At 41.5% G+C, this 25,177-nt stretch overlaps 1 protein-coding gene across 19 annotated transcripts in view; it reads left to right on the top strand.

Moving 5' to 3' along the window:
- The window catches only part of CALD1 (caldesmon 1), a 227,383-nt gene that overhangs the window by 159,535 nt on the left and 42,671 nt on the right, over positions 1-25,177 (top strand). Inside the window, exon 1 of one of the 19 annotated variants that reach the window (XM_042466858.1) lies at positions 3,554-3,844. The exons of the other annotated variants lie outside the window; for them this stretch is intronic. Coding sequence (XP_042322792.1) covers positions 3,798-3,844 — 47 coding nt within the window. The 5' untranslated portion in view covers positions 3,554-3,797. Of the gene's footprint in view, positions 1-3,553; positions 3,845-25,177 lie in introns of those variants that run through there. 19 annotated transcript variants of the gene reach the window in all.

The raw sequence follows: 25,177 nt of genomic DNA, 5'->3' as shown, positions 1-25,177 counted from the left end.
AGGATGAGAAGCCCTCCTTAATAGGCTCATTAAAAGCTTACCTTCAGCTAAGAAGATTAATAGAAGGTGGACTGAGAACTCCAGTTTCTCACCAAATATTAGATTAAATAGACCTTTGGTCTAATCTAGTCTAGTCTAGATCTTAAATTCTTATATTCTTCCATTCTCTGCAGCTAGTACAGAAACCAAGCAGATTCATGGAGGGGGAATGGAGAGATCTGGCTCACCCCTGCTAGCCTGGTCCCTTTTGGGTAGTACACAAGTTGGTAAATAGCTGGTTAAAGGGAAGCAGAAGTGAGGGACAATTCAGTTTGAGAAAATTGCATGAATAGTGGTTAGATACCCCACTCTGATGAAAATGACAGCTTTCCATTTCTGAAAAGAGAGCAAGGAAGAGGGAGGGAGGGAGGGAGGGAGAGAAGGAAGGAAGGACGGATGGATGGACAGATTTGTCTACAAGAAATTTATTTACCGGACACAGCCAGTACAAGAATAAAATACAATGATGGGCAAGACAGATTTGTTGTCATTGGTTTGCTGTGTCTCTTCAGGTCATTTTTGACTTAATACAACTTTAAGGCAACCTTATAATGGGGTTTTCTTGGTAGGATTTGTTCAGAAAGCCTTTGCTTCTTTCTGCGGCTGAGAGAGTGTGACTTGCCCAAGGTCACCAGTGTGTTTCCATGGATGAGTGGGGATTCAGATCTTCGTCTCTGGAGTCATAGTCCAATGCTCAGCCACTATACTCCATTTTAAAGTCCTGTAGTACTGTAGTACAATACATGAGATCTGCCATGTAACATCTAGCTTGGCATTAAAATTAAAACTTAATAGAATTATCCTTTTGTTGCTTGAGCCTAGTAGCATCTTAGAACACAAGTTGCAAGTGTTACTTTTGTTCACTGCAATGTCCAGAATCCTCCAGCCAGAATGGCCACTAATCATGTTAGCTGGGAGATTCTGGGACCTGTAGTCCCAATAAATAATTCCCCCAGCCTTTGTCTTGGCGGTCGTTGCTCCTGCCACCTCTTTCCCTGTTTACTAAAGCTAACACAATTTGCTGGCCCACATCATGCCAAAAACTGAAAGGACAAGTACTTGTTGAAAAACAACATTTGAATGGGATTGAATAGTGAAAGCTAGGTGAGCCCTTGAAACCTTAAAGGCATATTTCTTGCTTGTTCTGTAACAAAAGGCGTTTATGGTATTCCCTATTTTCCCAGGTAGTGAAGAGTTAATAGTATTCTTTAAACAATGAGCAGATGTTAATGTCATTATGCTGGATTGTTAACAACAAACACATTTCTTTTTGCTGCACAGTGCCAATGGTTTTTGACAGATAAGTGCTGTTTTCTGAGAAGTGGTACACAGAAAGAAACAAAAGGGGGGGGGAGTCCAATATACAATAATTGTATTTATAGATGCCCCCCCCCCCAGCCTCAGTGTAAAGCTGCTTATAACTGGAAGAAGACAGAATATTTTATTTATCATAAAAACAAAATATTTGAATATTTAGTTTTTAAAAACACTCTGGTGTTAACTAGTACACTACAATGATTTGTGATTTCTTGCTTCAGATATTGCATTTATGGTACTTTGTACACTTCCTGTCCATCCTATGAAAACAAGTTGGGGTTAAATTAGATGTGAAACATATGATTGTCACAAACCTGTGTACTTAAATTTCATTTTGAAATAGTGTTAAACACACGAAGCATGTTGATCAAAGCCAAGGCTTCATTTTTATGCAACTGATTGGTAGGTTTAAAAATAAATAAAACCTGTGTTACAATATTCAATGTGATAAGAGCTCATCATCCTGCTCTAGGAAGAATGAGCAGTGCACAAATCCATGCTATATCTGTATTGAACTCCTGTGTGTAACAGATGGGGTATTGACTCAGGATTGAACTCCTATATAAAATCTAAAATTGGTGCTTGTTACTGTCAGTTTTAATTGCACCTTCTATCCCTTCTATGGGAGGAGGAATAAATATGGGCTCACAAGCTGAACATGTGATCAGTAGCTAAGAAAGCCAATGCAATTCTGGGCTGTTTCAATGGGAATATAGTGACTAGATTGTGGGAAGTAATAGTGCCACTCTATTCTGCTTTGGTCAGACCTCTCCTGGAATGTTGTGCCCAGTTCTGGTCACCACAATTCAAGAAGGATGTTGACAAGATGGAGCATGTCCAGAGGAAGCCAACCAAAATGGGGAGAGGTCTGGAAACCATGCCCTATGAGGAGTGGCTCAGGGAGCTGGATATGTTTAGCTTGGAGAAGAGAAGGTTAAGGGGTGACATGATAGCCATGTTGAAATATTTGAAGGGATTTCATAATGAGGATGGAGCAAGCTTATTTTCTGCTGCTTTAGAGACTAGGATACAGAGCAATGGGTCCAAGCTACAGGAAAAGGAATTCCACCTAAACTTTAGGAAGAACGTCCAGACAGTAAGAGCTCTTTGACCGTGGAACAAACTACCTCGAAGTGTGGTGGAGTCTCCTTCTTTGGATGCTTTTAAATAAAGGCTGGATGGCGGTTTATCAGGGGTTCTTTGATTCTGTGTTCTTGCATGGCAGGGTTTGGACTGGATGGCCCTTGTGGTCTATTCCAACTCTGTGATTCTATGATTTCTTGGCCTCTCTCTGATAGGTGACTGATGTTCTAATCGTCTGACTAACCCAACCATCTGTTGAGTGCATGGATAAATAGCATGCTGGTATCTGTAAAGGAAGTCTTTGGTGGATACTTAGCACTGGGATGCTGTGAGGTAGGGCCAGGAATGGGAAGGCCAGGAGCACAAACAATGGCATTTGTGCATTTGCTGGCTCACCTGGAATGTGGGTCCTGCTGCAAACAGGTTTTGGTAATGGCATTGGTATTTGTAAGCCAGCATAGTTAGTAGTTTAAGTGTTGGAATGTTGCAGGATTCTGGGATTTTTAGTTTTGTGAGATATTTAGCCTTCCCTGTCAGATAGTTCTGGTGCCCCACCAAACTACAGAACTCATAATTGCATAGCACTAAGCCATGAAAGTTAAAGTGGTGTCAAATTACTTAAATTTTGCAGTGTGGCGGCAGCCTAAGACATTAGGACACCAGGGTTCGAATATCTGTTCTGCCATAGAAACCTACTGGGTGACCTTGAGCAAGTCACACTCTCTCAGCCTCAGAGGAAGGCAATGGCAAACCCCTTCTGAACAAATTCTGCCAAGAAAGCACCATAATGTGGTCTCCATAAGCCAGAAATGACTTAAAGGCACACAAGAAGTAAGGAAACACCTTTGCATTGAATTTCACATTCCAGCTGCTCAGTGCTCACCCAGACAACACCATACCAGAAGGAGGGGAAAAAATTCCTCAGGACAACATGAGTATCTGCTTACCCATTACATCATAATGGAACAGCTGAGAAAAACCTGTAGATTCCCCGCTCTGTGTTTGCAAAGAATGGGTCAGAGCTTTGCAAATGGGGCTCTATTAGAGAGAATACAGTAAAGGTGGTGTATGGGGGGGGGGGGAGTTTGAGATCATATGATCTGTAGTGCAGAGGGACTAAGTGGGTGGAGGAGGGTTCAGAATAGATAGTAGATCAGAAGGTACTATTGTGGCTGGCTGCTGCATCTTACACACCAAAGGAGTTAGTTCAGAACTGCTTACTGGCAAGTTAGCAAGCAGATACAGCCAATACCTTCCCTAGTGTCTGAAGGCAAAAGGAATATTGTATTATTGCTACCTCATTGCACACTCCACTCATTCCTCCATCGCTTCCCTTCTGGAACTGCTATATTTCAGGCATGATCAGTGGGGCATATTGCAGGACAAACATATCAGGTCTTTCCAGGTGAGTTCCTGATCTATTTTGCTAGTGGTGGGGAGTGGGTGGGTGGGATGTCTATTTGTGTGCACATGGAAAAAGCTCCTACAAGTTGCAGAGTTTCTTTTCAAAGTTGGAAAACCTGGCACTGATGGGTAGGGGAAGAAGAAAAGAGAATAGGTTGCAACATGTTGAAATACCTTGTGAATAAATGCTTCAACTTTGTCTGATTCCCAGCTTCCTTAGTCAGATCCTGTTTTTCTGTGGAAATGGTCACAACTCTGCATGAATGCAAAGACATTTTGCTTTGGTCCCATTGGCAGGTTTCTTGGCTACCTACTTGCTATAATTCAGAGGTCACTTTCCTTGGTGAGAAACTGTTGCTTGATCTCCAGGTAAATACTGGACATTGCGAACACGACTAATGCAAAGGGTTTGAGAAAGAGGACAGAAGTTACTGATTGTGTGATACCGTTGGAGGGATTTTATCACTTCTGACTTTTTGCCAAGCTGGCGTCCTATTAAAATTCTTAGGGCAGGAACTGGATCTCTACCTTTTCTCTTTAAAGCGATCTTACAAATTGAGAAATAGGGAAATGTTTTGGATGAAACTAAGGGCACATACAGACTGATTAAAAATACCAGAAAGTATCAGCTTTTGTTCTTCTTTTTCCTGCTTTTATTTTGGAGATCCAGATCCATTTTGTTTATCCCAGGATATTTTTGTAAGCCCCTGGTATAATTGACAACTTTTTTTATACCAGCTTCCTGGGTCTTTTTATTTTAATCCAGTATAAAATCAGAAAGAACAGGAACAAAATCTGGGACTTGTCAATAAGATTTGGAATAAGATTGCTTTCTTTAAAATGTCTTGTGTGAAACTTATCTCATGGCAGAGAACAGGGACTAAGCCTTAAACATTTACCTGTAATCCCTCCCCTCAAATGATTCAAATGCATCAGGGTTTAAATGCTCAAACTCTGGATTTTATAGCATGATTTGTGTGCTGAGAATCTGTTGAGGTGACAAAGATATGTGGAGGCCAAACATTTTTATAAAATAAAAGAAATGATAAATTGAATAAAGAGCAATAGCTATTACGCTAATTAAGAGGAGTAAAATGATATTTCAGTAGCCACTGGTGCTAATATTTTTACTTGCTAAAGTCATCCCTGTTTGGTTTTACCATATAATTCCCTGGGTCCTCAGGCTGTCACACCTGCCAGAAGCCATACCTTTTGAAAGTATGACTAGGCGAGTAGGTATGGAAACATTCTTCTTGCAAAGGAAAGAAATCACACAAGCAAATAATAACCATGTTAAAGATGGATATTCCACCACAATGCATATCAGCTTTCCAAGTTACCTGGCCTTTTGATTCAGAGATAAGGAATTTAACTGAGGAAAGCTTGCAACAGTTATAAGGAGACCCTTAACTCCCAGCTTTCCTAGCAGACTTAATGAATCCAACTAAATTCCTAGATTTGGAGACTTAGATTCCCCCAACCCTAAGAACTAAAGCAGTTTATATGCTAATTGAGATCATGTCAGCAACAGGTCAAATTTGTATTATACTGCACAATGTGGCAGGGTGATATTCAACAGATCTGTATATGACATTTCTCTATGTGTACCAAGCCCCAAAGGGCCATCATGACATCATCTTTCAGCAGCTCTGAAAATGCCCATAAATGTGCCTTCCCACTCTAACATGACTCCACCACTTCCTAGCTCCAAAGACTGGAAGTGGCCAAAGGAAGGAAAGGTGGGGAGGCAGTCACAGAGGTTTATCTTGACTTGGGAATCTGGCACAGGAAGGCTCAGTTTTTAGTATATAACAAAATAGGACTGGCAGCAAAATGTTGTAACATGGAGTGTACCTGTTTCAGGTGCCAGCCAGCCATACCTACTTCCAGGATGCTCCATTCCATATCCCTTATATCTTTTTAATATCAACTTGCCATATTGTGCATTTCTTTTCCTTGGCAACAAGTGGTCTCCATTCCATAGCTACGGCTCCTGCTCACTGGGCAGTACTTGCCCCCTTCTTTTAGGGCATGTATGATAATGTGTGTCTCCATACCTTTCCATTCCCCACAAACTAATAACTGTGTGTGTCATGTATTTTGATGACATAGAAATTGGCACTACATGAATGAATGTGACATTAATATATAGGATAATATAGCACTTTCTGTGCTTATATAGCTATGGTGGCTGGCTAAGCATGCTGCACACTGGTGTTGAACTAGGACTGGAATGATTCAAGTTCAAATCCCCATTTAGCTGTGATGCTTACTGGATGACTTGGGGCTACTCAGTATTTCTCAGCCCAACCTTCCTCACACTGTTGGATAAATAAGAGGTAGCAGAGAACCTTGTCCACTATCTTCAGTTGGAGGAAAGCTATGATAAAATGTAAATTAAAGGAACAAACAAGCAAAAAATAAATAAGATTACCTTATGTTCATAAGACCGCACAGGTTCAGAGGTAGTTTGCCAGTGAGTTTACTAGCTGTTGCATAAAAATAATGGAAGAGGACTCAGTGCTGTAATACAGGGTGTCTCTGGTTGGATGCTGTGGGAAAGAATATGATGGACAAGACAGATCTTTGATTCTGACCAGGTAGGGCTTTTCTGATATTCTCAGCCTTGAGATATGTACTGTGACTTCCTTGTCAACTGCTCACTCATTTAAGCCACATTTACCTATATTATATGAGTCAATGGGTCTAGTGGTTTAAGTATTGGACTAGGACACTAGGAGACCAGGGCTTGAATCTCCACTTGGTCATGGAAACCCACTGGTGACCTTGGGCAAGGCATACTCTCTCAGCCTCAGAGGAAAGCAATGGCAAACCCCTCTGAACAAACCTTGCCAAGAAAAGCCTATGGTAGGCTCGCTCTATGTTCACCATAAATAGATATGATTTGAAGGCACACAATAACAAACCTTTGCTATTAATGTCCTGTATTATAATTTAATTTCACTTATATCCGTCAAAAATAAAAGCAGCTGTTTTTCCAGCACAGCTTTTGGTGGCAGTGGGTGGTCTGTGTATAGCATGAAAAATATACACTGTATTCCTGTTTCCCCTTTCTTTCATAGGGCTGCCTGGGTGTCATATGATCACATTCTGTTACTCTTCTTGTTGATAGCTGCCCTTGAGTCAATCTGGACACAGAGCAACCATGTGAATGAAACACCTCCAAGACCCCCTGTGCTCTACTTCTCTGTTCAGGTCTTGCAGGCTCAGGCCCGTGGTCTCCCTAATTGAGTATAGCCATCTGGTTTGCAGTCTTCTGCTCTTGCTCTTGCCTTCCACTTTTCTTGGCATCATTGCTTTTTCTAATGAGCTTTTCCTTCTCATGGTACCACAACCTCAATTTAGTCATCCTGGCTCCCAGGGAGAGTTCAGGCTTGATCTGTTTTAGGATCCATTTATTTGTCTTTTTATCTGTCCATGGCACCCTAAGCACTCTTCTCCAGCACCACATCTCAAATGAGTTAATTTTCTTCCTATCTGCTTTCTTTACTGCCCAGCTTTCACATCAGTTCATGAAGAGGAGGAATATTATGGTATGGATGATCCAAACTTTAGTAGTCAGTGTTATGTCTCTGCACTTTAGGAACTTGTCTAGTTCCTAGTCTTCTTCTGATTTTTTGGCTTCAGTGACCACTCTGATCAATGTCTGATTCAAGTTATGGGAATCCTTTGACTACAGTTGGCCCTCCGTTTTTGTGGAGGATCTGTTCCGGACCCACCTACCCCGTGTAAATGGAGGCTCGCACATATTCAAGCCTCATCGATTTGAATGGGTTGCGATCGTGGGTGCGTGCGCCAGGGCATGCACCATTGGAGACAGTGGAGGTCACCCCTCCACATGTAATCAAGGGCACGGATTGAAGATCCACGAGTTAGGAGGGGCGAATGTATTTCTAACTTTTTTTGTTATCAAGGATGAATTCATGTGGTTCTTCCATGGTCATTATTTTTATTTTCTTAATATTAAGCATTAAGCCTAACTTAGCACTTTCTTTGATTATTTTTTTTTTAAGTAATTGTTCCAGGTCTTTGTTGTTTTCTGCAAGTAGTATGGTGTCATCTACATATCTTACCATTGTTAATGTTTCTTCCTCTGACCTTCCTTCCTCCTGCCTCTGAGTCTAAGCCAGCTCAGGATAAGATATTTTCTGCACGTGTGTTGAACAAACATTATTATTATTATTATTAACCTTTATTTATAAAGCACTGTAAATTTACACAGCGCTGTACATACAGTCAGGGTGACAGAATGCATTTTGTCCCCTTTACAAATTGGGAGCCATTCTGTTTTGCCATGTTCAGTTCTGATTGCAGCCTGATTGAGTATAGGTTATGTATCAAGACAGTCAGGTAGTGGCAAAGCTATTCCTCTAAGACCAAGCCATAGCTTTTCATGATCTATGCAATTCACTGTATTTGATAAAGCACATGATGACTTTCTTCTGGAATTCCCTCATACACATATGTTTGCAATGTGGTCCCTTGTGCCTCTTCCTTTCTTGAAGCCTGCTTGCATCTCTGGGATCTCTTGAGCCATATATGATATGAGTCTAGGCTGCAGACTTTTGTGAATTATTTTGCTTGTGTGAGAAATTAGTGCAACTGTTCTGTAAGTACTGCAGTCTTTTGCATCTCCTTTTTTGAGGATAGGAATGTATATTGATCACTTCCAATCTGTGGGCCACTGTTTTGTTTTCCATATTTGTTAGCATATTTTAGTTAGAACTGAACTTGATTCTGTAGAAACTAGCAGTTCTATTGGCATGTCATCTGTTCCTGGTAATTTGTTCTTCCCTATTGCTTTGAGTGCCACTATCACTACACTTTCCTACATTACAACAAGAATAATTCCCGAAGATAGATTGCTAAGTTCTCCAATTTAGACCTAGAGAAGTACTCAACTGATAGATCCGAAACATGGACATATAGGAACATAAAATGCAATAAACATTTAAAACCTAACCCGACTGTTTCTCTTTGGCATTTTTCTTTTTCTTTTGGGTGTCAAGTGGCTTCCCTGTATGTTGGTTTTTGCAGCTTCTGAATTTCTGTATAGATTGGGACAACTGCTATAGTTCCAAAGATTGTTTGGATAAATTTTTAGAACAAGCTTGCATCATTGATTATAGGGCTATTGGAAAGGTAGATGGGCTCTTTCCTATAGATTTGTATAAGAGAAAGGTTAAAAACTGAATTTCATGCATCCATGCTTCTGGAGTACTGTAGAAGTCAATAGCTACTAAGTGGATTGAGGAGCCTCAAAGAAGAAACCATGTTTAAAGAGAAATGTGCTTTCAGTCAAAGATGGTATGTCATATTGAAGATATATTCCCTTGATCCGATCATTTTATTCACTGACAAATCTATGGATTAAAATAAACTACAGAACTCTATAGTGGAAAAAAATCTGAAAGAAGTAACAAGGGAAATGATTCTGCTCTGTGTTTGCAAATTTTAGATAAAGAGTGATCCATTTTCAAAAGTGACCATAATGTATGAGAGAATTAGTTGCAATTGTCCTGTCAATAATAAGTGTGCAAGAATTTACATTTTGGGATGTCTTATTGGATACATATAGTGACAATGAATCTTCATGTTCATGCATTTCTCTATCTTTTTTCAACCTTCATGGAAAAAACCCTTGAAGGAAATGGATAAGTTGTAGCTACAGAAGGAGGCTAGACACTGATCTATGCTCCCTGTTAGTAAGGTTATCGAACAGTTTTGTTAAACAATGGCGGGGTACAGACCGCCGCTGCCGGTAGGTCCGCGGGGGAGCCGGAGCCTTCAGACGGCGCGGCTCCCGCGCGGACCGAAAAAGAAGCTCCAAAATGGAGCTTCTTTTTGAGTCGCGTTTGTGACGTAGCGAGGCGCCAGGGGCGCACTCGCTACGTCATAAAGGCTGCGACACGTACAGACGCTCAGCGTCCGATACGTAAAGATGGCGGCGCCCGTATGAACAGGGCGCCGCCATCTTGTACGTATTCAATACGTACTAGGGTTAGGGGGGTGCGGAAGCACCGCCCCTTCCTAACCCTAGTACGTATTGTATACATACTATTTGGCGGTCTGTACCCCGCCAATGTGTCTTTTAGGGCTTCAGTAAAATTGTATTTTTGTACTATACTTTGTATCAAGTTATAGTATAGATCTGGCTGGGTTTATTCTAATTTTTGCACTAGTAAGATTAAATCATTTTTTAAAATGGCAGTCATTCCAAGTATGTGGATTCAGAAGAACCTTATTGTTTTACATCAAGATTAGTTCCTCTGGCAAGACCCATTGCACCTTGGACTGTGGTATTTTCAGAGCTTGGAAAAATTACTTTTTTTTAATTACAACACCCCAAATCTCCTCAGGGGTTTAAAAAAGAATCAAGAGATCCTAGAAGTAGTAGTCCAAAAAAGTAACATTTCCAAGCTCTGTGTACTCCAGCAGTTCAGTGTCCAGAAAAAACCCCACATGTGCCTCAGGGCAGTTTTTATTACATTCCATGTAAGATATAATTTACCACTTAGAGGATTTTGGAGGATCATGAGGAACGGCTCATCCATCTAGCATTCAGACAAGAGGCTGGTTTTCTTACAAAATTCAGGTGCAAAACACACAGCAGAAATAATCCAATTTGAGATTGCTTTAACTGCTCTGGATCAGTGCTAGGAAATCCTGGGAATTGTAGTTTATTGTGGCACCAAAGCTCTCTGACAGAAGGCTAAATGTCTCACATAACTACAGTTTCCAGAATTCTCTAGCATTGAGCCAGGGCAGTTAAAACAATCTTGAATTGGATTATTTTTGCACTGCGTTTTGGACCTCAGTTACTTGAAAGAAGTCATCCCAAATATTCAAAGAATTGGCCAAAAAGAAGACTTGACCAAAACTGAGAAGATGTGCTCAAAGCTGAACAGCCCAAGGCCAATGACAGATTGTTGTGTGTAATGGTGTTGCAAACTGTATGCAGAGGAATAATTCAAAAATATTGGCACCTGATAGAGTGTTCCCTGGGCATACACAGTAGACCTTGCATTTTGTTTGGATTGAAAAACTATGAACGTGAAGGGTAGGTTGATAGATAGTAATATCATTTGTAGATTTGGTCCATCCTCATAAAGCACAGGTGTGATCACTTGTCGTTCATGGAAATACAGTGGCCCCGTGGTATCTGTTGGGGTTTGTGGATACCAACATCCATGGCTGCTCAAGCCCTATAATATATAATGGTGTAGTAAAATAGTATACCTTATACAAAATATCAAAATCATGGTTTGCAGAATCCAAGGATATGGAGGGCTGACTGTATCCTTGTTGTTGTTGTGTGCCTTCAAGTCATTTTTGACTTATGGTGACCCTAACATAGGGTTTTCCTGGCAAGATTTGTTCAGAGGAGGTTTGCCATTGCCTTCCCCTGAGGCTGAGAATGTGCGACTTGCCCAAGGCCATCCAGTGGGTTTTATGGCCAAGCTGCGAGTTGAACCCTGGTCACCAGAGTTGTAGTCCAACACTCAAACCACTACTTCACACTGACTCCTGACTGGGTCCTTAGAGCACATTCAAAACAAGAACTGGGGCTGAAATTATAGTGCTGCACCACTAGACAATTCTAAGCAAGTCATCAAAAAAAGGCCTCTCTTTAAAAAACAAACTATTTTTGCTAAGAATAGAAACCTAATTCCTAAAAAAATTTTTTTTTATAAATTGTGGATATGTGCTTTACTTTATTTTTTTATTTCTGATGTGCCTATGTTAGCGAAATAAATTTTATAACGAGAGCCTGATAACCTAATAAGGACAAATGAAAATACTCAGCATTTAGTGGTGAGGTGAAAGAAATGAGGAAGTAGATCATTCAGCCCTGCCCTCCCCATTTGAGAAGCCTACGGTGTGGTTTGGCATGCTCCGGAGTGGCTTGGCTAGCTAGTGATGGGACAGTTTGTTTTGCTGTTGAAATCTCTTGCAGAGCAGATGATCACAACAATCTAGCCATATTTCCTTTCCTCCTCCCTCCTCTTTTTTTTTGGGTAGCTGCTTCTTGAGTCACACTCTGGATGTGGCGAGGAAAGATGAAATACCTAAGAAGGATAATATCTGCAATTGCTTTAGAAGAAGGCCTGCATGTAGTCACAAAGATGGGTATTTTTCAGCTCAGTATATCATATGATCGTAACACTGGGCTCCCATTTTTGCCCTTCCCCTCCTCTCCCATAACTGTACATTGCAGTCACTATCCCACTATAACTTCATTAGTTGATACTACTCTTTTTATCGTGTATTTTGAACATTACCAAATTGCCCGGAGCTATTTTCGAGGTGGCACAGAGAGCTCAGGAGGGAAAGAAACTCCTGTTGCAACTGCCAGTGAAACATTGGACTGAGCCCAACATACAACAAATAAAGTAAAACATAATTAAAAACAAAATATTTTTTTAAAAAAAATAGAGAGCACTGAGCCAATTTAAAAAAACAAAACAAAACCCCAAAACACCCTGTCTTTGCCTGCAGGCAGAAGGATAAAGAGAGAGGGGTCCGACCTCAAAGTTATTCATACTGCACAATTATAGCAGCTTGATGTCACTTTAAGGCCATGGCTTCATCCTTTGGATTCCTGTGCTTTCTAGTCGGATGACATGCTTAGAATTCTCTAGTGGTCAAGCACTATAGTTTCTGGTAGATAATTCTAAGCCCCTCATGGAACTGCAAATGCCAGGATTCTATAAGATAGAGCCATGGCACTTGAAAAGGTATGAAACTGTTTTAATTGGGCAGTGTGGATACATCCACAGCCATTCTTTGCAAGATGTCCAGAGTCTGTGAGTGGTCACTGAGATGTTGGAGGGATGAAATGCATAGACAAGTGAAGAAGCTTCCACCACTGCATCTAGTTTGGCTCATAGATCATACATTTGAAAGTGGCTGGACTAGCTGGATTTTGCTCAATCAGTATACAAACTGTGTGGTAAATCCCAGAAGTTAAGATGATTTCACAGTTATCACAATGGGAAAATTACAGATAAAAATAACATTCTTGGCCTAAATCCAGTTGTAAATTCCAACCCATTTGTAGGCCTGTTGAACTAACCACTCAGTGAAAGTCTGTATTTGTGTGAATCCTCTTGATTTGATGGGTCTTTTATGTTTTGGCTGGTGGTAGGCCAAGTGTGGACCTCCAGACGTTGTTGTACTGCTATTCCTATCAGTGCTTGTCAGCATAGCTGATCATGAGGAATTCTAGAAGTTGGAGTCCAATATCATTTGAAGGACCACACTTTGACCCTTGTAATTCTTAAAATCTCAACAGAGATTAATATATAAACCAACTAATAGTTGTGATGAATCAAGGTGAAAGAAGAATTCAGGCTGGGATAGATATAATTACACATAACATTAATTTTAAAAGACCCATGTAATGTTCTCTTTATTCCATTACATAAAACTTTTCTTTCTGTGTTTTGAATGGATACATTCTGAATTTCCTGTGTGTGACTGTATGTGTGTGTGTGTGTGTGTGTGTGTGTGTGTGTGTGTGTGCCTAGTTTACATGTCCTATGACTCTTGCATTTTGCAGATGAAAACCAGGACACATGTGACCAAGCAACATTACAGTTACTGATGACAAAAATTATTAATGAGTAAGAACACACAAACCAGGAGAGCATGCAGCAGGTTGCTTTTGGCTGAGCCTACTGGGAATGGAAAGATTCTGCCTCTCCTCTCCTCTCCCCTTGCTGAGTTAACTGACTGCTTTTGCACTTTGAATTTACTTCCAGCAACTGAAGTAAGCTTTGGATAAAGGAAGAAAGTGGGGTGAGGAGAGAGAAACTGGGACATTTTAAGAGCAGCTGGAAAAAGTGGGACTATAGAGGGTTAAAGGAAGCTCCTGCCTTTCAGTGACCCATTATCTGACAGTTTACTCTTTTAATGCTTGCAAGTTAAGGAAAAGGTATGTTATTCAAATAAAGGGTCTGCTCTTTCCCTTACATTCTTCTTGCCTGTGGAGGCTTGCTTGGGGTTGACAGTTCTCTTGCACACTGCTTGCAAAGTGAGCTGAGAGAGGAGGAAAAGCACCAAGCAGACCGAGAGATTTTGCAAGCAGTGTGTGTGCAGGCAGTCCCAAACAAGCCACTGTCATTCCCTCATGTTCCCTGTATGGGTTCTGGTTTCTGACATCACTGGAGCCCCTAAACTGTCAGCTAAATAGGGGCTTCCTTTAATCAGGACTATCCCTGTCAAATGAGGACAGCTGGAGTTTTGGAAGTGAACCTATTCTTCTATCCCAGCAGAATTTTACAGAACATAAAAGAATCCCTATATTTTGTTTTCTTCACATTACTTCTCACCAGGCTCGCCTCTATACATCCTGTAATAAACCTTCAGGGCCCCCTTCTTTGGATGAATAAAAGTAGAATTTCGAGGAGACAATCTGTGTTCCCAAAGGCTGGGAGTACAATCAGGCTGGCCCTTTTTTCTCTTTGCTTTTTCAGTAGGCCAGGTGCTCTGCTTTCAAAGTTTGCAGCCCCTCTTCCCTGTCCTTCTGCTGATCCCGATCCTTTTCTCTCTAGACTGAACTTCTTCTGACCACCTCCCTTCCCCTTATTGCTTCCTCCTGGAAGAGAGCTGGAATGTAAGGGAAAGTTTCCAGATGGATGTCATGGAGGAAAGGGAACAAAATGCCAAACAGTATAAAGTGGTGGAAAATAACACAAACATATTCTGCTTATTTTTGGTATGTTTTGAAAAGTGCCCATCAGTAGCACAGGAAGAAGGAGGAGAGTGTTTAATTGCTGCATGCTCTGAGGAAGGCCAAGCGTGCTTACTGCCAAGTGGAACAAAACAGACAGTGAGGAATCTTCCTTTCCCCTGGTAGCACTTGTGGTAAAGAGAAGATAACACAAGCCTTCAGTGCTTGCTACTAAGAGAAAACATGTCCAGGGGTAGCAGTGTTGACCATATAGCAAAGTACAATAACATCCCAAGTCCATTAAACAGTGATACCTTTATTGGCCAACCAAAATGCACAGTATACCTGTTGCAAGCTTTTGAAGCTCCACTGGCCTCTTCATCAGGCAAAGGTGTTAAAAATCATATAGGAGACATCTTTGTCAAGATGTTGTGGTTGTTGTCCTCTGTTCAGATGGTATGCAAGGGTACCATGCAGGAAGGCAGTTCCCTACTCTTTCTAGCCATGCGGCTACTGAGAGATTCTTAAAATCTAGGAAATAAACTTTAAATTCCATTAGCAAGACAAAAAAGCTACTGCCTTTGGGATCCAGTTTGTCTTAACTCCTTTGGGGGTAAACAAATTCGGTATTTTTTGCCAAAGTGTGGTGTGAGGTGAGGTGAACCCTCCATGGCTTTTTAGGGGGGCTGATGTGGTCCCCTAGCCTGTCACAGTTGCACACCCCTGACCTAGCTAAAAGTGGGTGCCTTGAATGGCATCCAGCATTAAGCTAGCCGTTCTTCTTCAATTTACCTTTGGTACCATATTTTTGCATTTTTGCAGTCCTTCATTTCATGTTAACTGGAGGCAAAAATGGACACAGGCAATCTTTCTTGAGAGAATCCTTTGGGCAATAAATTTCAAGTCAGATTTTGCTAAATTGGTAAACCTAGAGTCATCTACAAGCTCTGCGTTCTGCATTTTTCCTGCTGACTATTTGAAAAACTGCTTTTAGAGAGAAAAATGCATACTGTACCTTAAAACAAAGTTACAAGTGTGCTAGTTTATCTCTACCATAGTAAACCATATTCCCCTCCCCTGAATCTAAGGTTTGGAAAGGTGTGTCTTTCAGGGTGGGGCTCCTGAAATAATTGTGTTGTGAACACAGGCTACAGAATGTTGGCTTTTGCATGGCTCACTGTAGCCAAATTGCCTGTAGGCCTTTAGCCATGAAAGTATCATTTATGCTGTGTGTTCAGGCCTGAAGCCTCATATGTATAATTACAGTACCGCTTCATAGCACCAGAAATGTTAAATATCTTGGCAGCAAAGGTCTCTGTGCAAGAAGTTTACTCTAGGTCAGAACCAGGCACAGAGGGTGCCTGGGATGAAAACTTCATTTTGATTTCACTCTTTCCAGCTCTTTACATCTTTCTTTTATCTCCTCTTTCACCATGGACCAGGTTATGTCCTATCTTTGCTGCTCATTACCTTTCCAGTATCCATCTCTTGTCTGCTGCCATCCTCAACAGATTTAGCTTTCCCTGACCATGTGCTGAACCACAAAAGGAGAATCATTACCTTGTTGTTGTTCTTATTAAAGTGCTGCTTATGTACAAAGCTGCTTATACAATAATGTAGAAAAAGATAGATAGTTCCCGGCCCTGAAGGAAAGTACTGGGGGGGGGGGCAGTATTGAAGAAAAGAAAAGAATGAAGTGGCAGGCAAGTATAATGAGGACAGAAGGGGAACAAATGACATTTGTTGTTGTTGTTGTGTGCCTCCAAGTCATTTTTGACTTATGGTGCCCTTAAGGTGAACCTAAGGGATGCAATGGCTTAGTGGTTAAGACACCAATTCTGATGATCCAACATTGGAAGGTTGGCAGTTCAAGGCCTGAGTGCTGCATGATGGTGTTAGCTCCTGTCACTAGTCCCAGCTCCTGCCACCCTAGGAGTTCAAAAGCATGCAAATGCAAGCAGATAAATAGGTACTTGCGTTTGGTGCAGACCTGCTGACCATATGACCACCAGAGCAGTCCTCGGACAACGCTGGTTCTTTGGCTTAGTAATGGAGATGAGTACCGCCCCTTACAGTCAGTTACGACTAGACATTCATGCCAAGGGACTACCTTTACCTTTAAGGTGAACCTCTTGGCAAGTTTATTCAGATGGGGGTTGTCATTTACATCCTCTAAGGCTGAGAGTGTGTGACTTGCTCAGGGTCACCAGTGGGTTTTATGCTCAAGCAGAGGTTTGAACCGTGGTCTCCAGAGTCTTAGTCCAACACTCAAACTACTATGCCATGCTGGCCCTCACAACATGTACTGAAATGTTGGTCCTAGTTTGGGAATGGAGACCATCCTGAATCACCAGACTTTGAGAAAGATCATCTATTATTGCTAAGCAACTATGTAACATCTTCACTTCAAAATTGATCCTACTAGTCCTCCTTCGTATGGCAAACAACTAGTTGGGAGAGAAAGGACAATACCGTACTGCAGTTATGGTGTTATCATTCCATTCATACTTCTATGGCTGCCTCCCCATTGGCTTGAATATAGGCATGGGGTGTGGGGGGCGCATCGTGAGCACGTACCCCTCCATTTATCCCTCGCACATAAGCAAGGGACGCAGATCCAAAACCCGCGAGAATGGAGGGAGGCCTATATTTCCATTTCATATGAAAAATGTTTTCAAAGATTAAGGAAATGTTGACGTCCGTTTTTCTGGGATAGCCCAGGTTTGATCATTTTGGACCTGAACAAATTGCTGTTGTGGCAAGGGATGGAAATTTTAATCAATTATCGGATGACCGAAATTTATAAAAGACAAAAAAAAGTTGACCAATTTATCCAGTGGCAGTAAAGGTCTCTTTTCTTTCAGTATTATGCCTCTTTTTCTTTCAGTACTAATTATTTTTAAGTAACAGAAGATAATGCCCAACAATCAGATTAAATTAAAGTGACATCAACTTTCCTGGGCATTTTCCAAGCAACATTTATTCATAGTAGTTGTTGATTTAAAGCTGTTTGTAGATGTTTTCCATGCAGAGGCTCTTTTCATATAGACACATTCATGTACAGTGGGCCCTTGGAGTTAGATGAGGATAAAGGGGGCAAATGGGAGGAAGAAAGAGAAACTGGGACATTTTCAAAGCATCTGAAAATGTGGGATGACAGAAGGTTAATTGGGGCTGTCCTTGACAAATTGTGACTATTGGGGGGTATGGGGAAGCAGGGAAGATGGACTCTGGACCACTACCATCCATTGCCTCTGCAAAATATTCCTTCAGTAAAACCAGCAGCCAAACAACGCCTACAAGCCAAGCAGACAGGGTCTTCAAATATTTGTGTGTTTTGACACTGTGGTGTTTTGACATTTTTTAAAAAAATCTATTATGTAAATTAAAAAGACAATACAAAATCCAAATACTGTCGAGTATATATGGTATGATAGACATACATACATACATACCTACATACATTCAACACAAAACATAATATTAACATAACATAATAATGACCATAATTTTTTGTGGGTTTTTTGGGTTATATTCTTCTAGAACATGGCCACATAGCCCGAAAAACCCACAAAAAACTATGGATGCTGGCCATGAAAGCCTTTGACTTCACATAATAACGACTGTCTCCAGCCATTATATTCAACCTCTTCTCTATCACAGTCAGTCATATCTAATAACTTTCATTTAATTAACTTTCTTTTTATCTGAACTTTCTTATCTTATCTGTTTCTTTTAGTGTAATCTCAATAACTAAAATAGCTTCTCATTTCAGTATAATCACAATAACTAAAATAAATATTCTCACCGACTTTAAACTTTCTTATTAAACAAAATTCTCTATTAAACTTCCTTATATACAATTTCAGTTTCATAGTATATTTTCCATTGTAATTTATTTTACCAGTTTTGACATTTGTTTTTAAAGGATGTCTTCACGTCTAATTCCAAGGCCTGCACTGCGGGAAAAGGCACATTTACTGACAGCAGTTTTACTGGTGGTAAGCTGGAGAAGGGCAAGGGCAAGAATGCAAGGGAAAGTACCTTCCTGAAAGCACATCAGCATGCCCTACTGTGATGGGCCAGGCCAAAGCAGTATTCTACATACAATTCAATACATTGACAGCAGGTGAACAAATGCTTCTCAGTGGTTCAGTTTGCATCTTGTATTATTAATCCCCAACATCTATATTTCAGAAGAAGGTAACAGCAAACTTCCTCTGAGCATTCCTTGCCTATGAAAACCCTATGAAATTCATAGGCTTGTAGGCAACTTGATGGCATATATGCGCACACACACATCTTGGTAGTAGATACTCTTTATCTCCAGAGCAAAAATTGGAGAGCGCTCCTGTACCTTTAATGGTTGTGCAGAAGAGGGAATTTTAGCAGGTGCTGCTTGTTACCTAGTTGTATGCGGCCTTATGGCAGGGTAGGCAACTGTTCTGGAGGTGCAGACCAATTTTGATTCTTGTGTGTCTGTCTGGCAGGCTGCAGAGATATACGACATGTGAGAACTGGAAGTGATATGATTTTTGGTTTTGGGAACCCTGGGAAAGTGCTTGCAACCCACAACTATGAGTTACAGTTTTTCCACCTCTCCCACATGGGTGGCAGATCACCCCATTTTTCCTGCTAATCAGATATCCCTATATGGCTCAGGTTATTTGAAGGACCATATTCTCCTATGGAAACCTGCCTGTGATTTGAGATCTTCTGGGAAGGCCTTTCTCTCTGTCTCACCACCTTCAAAGGTACATCTGTTGGGAATGTGGGAGAGGGCCTTTTTGATGTCCTCTCCCAGTCTTTGGAACACCCTTCTCAGAGAAGGTCAACTGTCACCCTCCTTGCAGGCGAAGACCTTTTGTTATAGCATGCCTTTCAGGATTGTTTGCTTAGGAGGAACAGGCCTCATATATTGTGCAGGATTTTCTATAACTTTCATATGCTGTGAATTTTTAGCTATGTTGGCTTTGATTGTTGTAAGCCACCTTGAATTTCAAAGTGGGAAAAAGGCAGGATAACAACAACAACTTTGACTTGGAAACCCTGGTTCCTGAACTGCACCAATTTGGTTATTTGAAAGCTTTTGTCAGCTTCTGTGTTATCACTGAAGAATTAGATGAATGGCTTCAAGGAGGATGGGAAATTTCTTCTTCTTTTACTCCTATCAAAAAGCTCTTCATATAAACTGTTAGCATGTTAATTTTCAAATCAAGGGTTTCTCTGGTAGAAGGAGAATTGGAGACACTTGCATTGTACAGGATGTGTGCATTTTATAGACAATTACATTTTTCCAACTGTGATGCAGAGCTTTTTATATTATGTGCGTGTGTGTGTGTGTGTAGAGAGAGGGGGGGTTATATAATATATACAGTGGTCCCTCCACATTCACTGGGGATATAGGTGAAGGACCCCCATAAATGTGGAAAAACTGCAAATAAAAAACACTATTCTCTTTAACTGAGAACATCCCGCTAGGATCTCCAGATCCTCCAGTGTAAGTCTGTGGTCAACATCTGCCAGAAGTTGACTAGAGAATCATGCTGGAGGACCTCCAAATGTCTAGAGAAGTGCTTTCTCTAGGAACATCTAGCTTCTTTAGCACAACTCTATGGTCAACACCTGGCAGAGCTGTGCTGGAGGACCTAGAGATTCCTAGAGAGAACCATATTAATTAAAACAGCAAATAATCAAATCCGCAAAAGTCAAGGCTGCAAATGTGGAGGGCCAATTGTAAATTAGTTGCTTGTCATGTAATATTACTTGTTTATAACAATTTGTACCAGTACTGTTGTCAACTAGGTCATTACTTTTGTTTCTACAAATGAGGGAACTGAGGTTGAGAAGATGTGAGGCACTGATTCGATTTCCAACCTAGTATCAAGTGATAGTATTGTTTCCTAGTATGGTTTCCATTGCTGTGGAAGAAATTCAGCAGAAATTGTTTATAAATTATATCAGAGCAAATGAAAAAATACATTGAGAATAAAGCCATAAATACTCTTTGGAGACTGTATTATAAACTAATTCTGTAGCAAGTTTCCCTATTAAAATATAAAGTTTGTAGGGAAATTCCACAGGGACACAGAGATATGTCAAGATTTGTTTACTAGTGCTGTATGGGATTCTTCTATCTTTAATCCTGTTAGAGCCTATGTTTTTAACTCCGTGGCTGATTCACAGGAAAAAAAGAAACCCAAAGGCTTCTGGTTACCTGTGTTGTTAACAGTAAACTTTGGAAATACCCAGAGTCCACATTAAGCTTCATCTCCACTTTGAAGATAGATCCCTGCTGCACATGGTATCCATTCGTCCAGCCATTGATTCAGAGACGTTGGTGAGGGAAGAATGTGAGACATCTGATTCTCGTTAGCTCCATTCCCTGCACAGTGCGGCACTGAGCATCTTTGTAAAGCCAAGTCTCCCCTTCCCCCAGATCAACATGGTTTACTTCAATTAATGTGAAATTTCACAGTTGGCTTTTGTTCAGTATTGGTTTCTTACTTTCATAGGAATTGCTTTCTGGTTGTTGGCCAGTACAGTATTTAGTCCACTAGCTGGGAATAAAAATGTCTCTGCATTGGGGAGGAGGCACTTTGTCAATAGTTATTAAGCCCGGATATGCTTGCAAAGCACCTCCTATTTGACCTGAAAATGACTAGGAATCCTATTCAGTGGTTGCTCTCAACAATCACAATAAAAATACCTATTTTTCTCTATCAGAATATGGACATACCTCTCCAGTCTCACATAAAACCCTATATACTGTGGACACAATAATGAATAAACCATGTTTTAATTTTTTATATATAAGACATCCAATGGATTACTTCTGTGTTTTTCTGTTAGTTTGCCAGTGCCTGTGATTTTCAGTGCTTTATTCAACTTAACAGTGATGGGTAACTGTAAGATTTGCAATGCCTGGTTGAAGCAATATTTGATATTGCCACTGGCTGTTTATACAAACCATTTAACAAGAGCCAATGCATGCCTTCAGAATCATCCAATAATGTGTTTAGTGAATAAGAATTCATTCCATTTTAGTCATTCAAAATATAGCCACTTCACCGTTCTCTGGTAATTTGAAAGGTGGTGATAGCACCCTGTCCGGCCCCATTCCAGTTATTGATAATGACAGAATCAGGTATCACAGATAAAATAGTATTTAAGATGCCTCCTCATTCTCTTCTTCCTCCTCCAGACAGTTTGAGAAAGATCTCTTTTCATTAATGTAGCTGTTTCATGAATTATATTATGTGCAGAAACAGCTTCCAAACAGAAATTCAGGGTGAAAAGTAGGAAAAGTGAGGTACATCCACAAAAACATCTCTTTATATAAATGAGAACTCCAGGAGTCAGGGACTGGTTTTTGGATTGAAAAGACACAAGCTATTTTTATCTGTGTGGTTCCCCCCCCCTGTTTTTGCATTCCCTGGATTTAACATCTTTCTTGTTTGCTGACACAGTTAGGTAGTAACATATCAATAAAATCCTACAAAGCCCTTTCTTCACTGAGTCAGCTTCTTTCCATCTCTTCCAATGAGGAGACAGAAACCTCAGAAGAGGACAGTTTTTGGTGAGCAGAAAAGAGAAAGATATTTAAAAGTAGTTAAAGAAAGATACAGCATAAAGTGACCTCCATAATGTATTGAACTGATAAGTCTTTGTAAATCAACAAGGAAAGGCTAAAAGAATTCTAAGGGTGCCTTTAGAGCTGCTTCAACCTTTACATGTCACTTCTGCTTATGTTTGGTAAAGTTGCATCCAGGTTACACAAGTGTTTCTCTTGGTACTTTAGAGAAAGGGCAAGCATGTGTCCCGAAACTTGTGGAACCTAATGCTATACTGGTAAATTTTGAAATGCAGATGCTCATCTTGACAGTCTCCATAACCATGTCCCAATGAGAATCCAGAGATTGTTGGCAGAGCTGTTGATCCATATCAACAAAGTGGTTCTCCATGTTCTCTCTAAACATGTAGATCAGGGGTTGGCAACCTACGGCCTGCGGGCCGGATCCAGCCTGCCAAGGCCTTGGGACCGGCCCCAGCCTGGTCCTGCCGCCCCTGCCGCAGCTTCCGCGCTGCTCCGGGCGCCCGTGGGGCCTTGCTGCCCTCCTCCTCCTCCACCGTGCATGGCCGTGCGGAGGAGGTAGAGAAAGAGGAGGGCAGTGAGGCCTGGGGCAGAGGAGGCAAAGGTGGAGGTGGCGGCGCCTCCTGCGCACGGCAGCACCACCCTCCCCGCCTCCTCGCGGCCTCCTCCCTCCTTCTCGGCCTCTGTGGAAGCCGAAGCCTCCTCAGAGGCTGAGAAGGAGTGCGCGGGGCCACCAGCGATCGCCTCCTCCCTTCTTATTTATTTTTTGGCTTCAGCCCACCAGTTGTCTGAGGGACAGCAACCCAGCCCCCGGCTCAAAAAGGTTGCCTACCCCTGATGTAGATAGACTCAGGAGTACTAGGTGTTTGGATCACCTGCTGGAAGTTGTGTGCCATCTTCCTAGTCTCTGCGTGTCCTGGACTGCAGCCAGCACATACAAACATATGCCGATAAAGATGGCTCAACAGGGTAATTAGCTAGGCAACTGGAAATAGTCCACAAACCTTGCAGGGAGTGAGAGAAAGAGCAAACCGAAAGCCAAGCCAAAGTCAGGATAACAGATGTCACAATAGACAGTTCAGTCCAGGGTCAGGTCAGCCAGAAGGTAGCAATAGTCCAGTCTGTTCCAAAGTCAAGAGTTAAGGCAAGAAGGAGTCAAGATACAGGGAGCCAGTGAAGGCAGCAGTCACACCAAAGGATCATACAATAAACTCTGACCTTGAATTGGTGTCTCCCTGCTTCTTAAGTAGGAGATTCTCTCCTCGGTGCCAGCTGAGGCTTGTTTGCCAATTGTCTCTCAGCAATCCTCCTGGACCTGCGTCTGCCAGTACTCTCAGCCCTGCGTTGTCTAAAAGAGGGAACCTCCAGGCCTGGTTCCTCCCCAGAGTCACCACTAGGCTGCTGTGCCACCAGAGGAATCCCATCAGCACTAGGACCTGGCTGAGCCTCCTCCTCTGGGGTGGGAGATCAGGGCTGGATTCTGGTAGAGCAGGATTAGCACCTGGTGTAGCCTCAATTACCTCTTGCACTGGAGCAGGATGAGCACCTGGTGTAGCCTCAATTACCTCTTGCTCTGGAGGAGCCCCATCCTCCTCATCCTCTGAGACCTGCTCTTTGCTGGCCATGACACTGCAATAGAAGAGGAAAGGGAGAGAGAATTAGAAAACTGATGGCAGTTGTAACAGCCTCCCTCATATGATGAGAGAGAAAACCTTTTCCAGTGCCATTTCCCCTTTCCTCTCCTTTTTTATTAAGGATGGTGCAGATATAGAAGTATGTGCATGCCTGTGTGTTTGCAAGCTGTTCTGTTGTGGTGAAAGTGGTGGTGGGCAGCGGCATTGGTAGACAGTTCTGGATTGCTGGTCACTCAGGTTTGCTGATAGCTCCATCAGAAGCAGGTTTTCTGCAGAGAAATGGAGTCTTCATCCATTCAAGAGCAAGCTGCCTGGACATATTTTTTATTACAAAACAGAGAGCTCATAACAATATATTGTTGCTGTAAAAATCTCCCTGCCAGGCCAGCACTGGGATGATTACAGCTAAGCTCAGAGGTGACATGGAGGTGTGGCAGATGGTGCTTTTGTCCCTGTTGATTAAAATGACTCACTGCTTTTTCTCTCTGAGCCTGAGCTCTGCTTCATACTGATGGTGAGTCCTGGCTCATGGCCCTTTGTACTTTGGGATGCATGCTTCACCCTTTGTTCGTCAAAGCATGAACTTTGCAACAGAAGCATCTTCCAGTTAGAACCAGCTATATGTGACTTCAGGTCACTTGTTGACTTATGGCGGTCCCATGAATTTTTCATATTATTACTGAGTCCCAATGTTTAAAAAAGTACTAAAGTCAGCATAACTATCTCTATACTGGGCCACCTTTCAGACAGATTGTTCTTAAGGCTGGTCACACACATCCCAAAGAAAATACTAACTCTCTTTCACTTAAGCAATAATTGAATGTCTTTCCATTGTCTCCAAAAAGTTTTGCTTCTTACTTCTCAGATACAAAAGTTTACAGCCTCAAACCTGCCTTTTTCACTTTAAATGCAGGGGTGAACAATGGTGCCTCCCAGCCATTCCTAGCCTGGAATTCTTACCTGTCCTAACCAGCATAACCAATCGTGAGAGATTATGGGAACTGCAGTCCAAATACGTCTGGAGGGTCACAGTTGCCCATCCTTGGTTTAGAGTACCTGTAAAAAATACAATTTTGTTTAAGTTCTGTGCTGGACTCAATCCAATTCAATTTCAACCTTAGACATCATTAGACAGCCGCTTTAACTCCCTATGGCCATGCAATCTCCAGTTAATCAATGCTATTACCTGTATAACTGCAAAGGCCATCTGGTAGGTCACCTGGTTGCCATCCTTTTGGCAACAAGCTTCTTCCCACTTAGACTGGTCCTTCTAGGGTGCACCGCCATGCTAATTCTATTCAGAGTTTCCATTTGGCATATCTGTCAGAAACACAGGTGTTGGACACACTATGATGAGGCAGCTGACTAGGACTTTATGAAGGAAGAGCTGTTATCTTGCTCTGATCAATT

The sequence above is a fragment of the Sceloporus undulatus genome, chromosome 5 (assembly GCF_019175285.1).
Source record: "Sceloporus undulatus isolate JIND9_A2432 ecotype Alabama chromosome 5, SceUnd_v1.1, whole genome shotgun sequence".
Taxonomy (NCBI): Eukaryota; Metazoa; Chordata; class Lepidosauria; order Squamata; family Phrynosomatidae; genus Sceloporus; species Sceloporus undulatus.
This window is presented reverse-complemented; position numbering and strand designations above follow the sequence as displayed.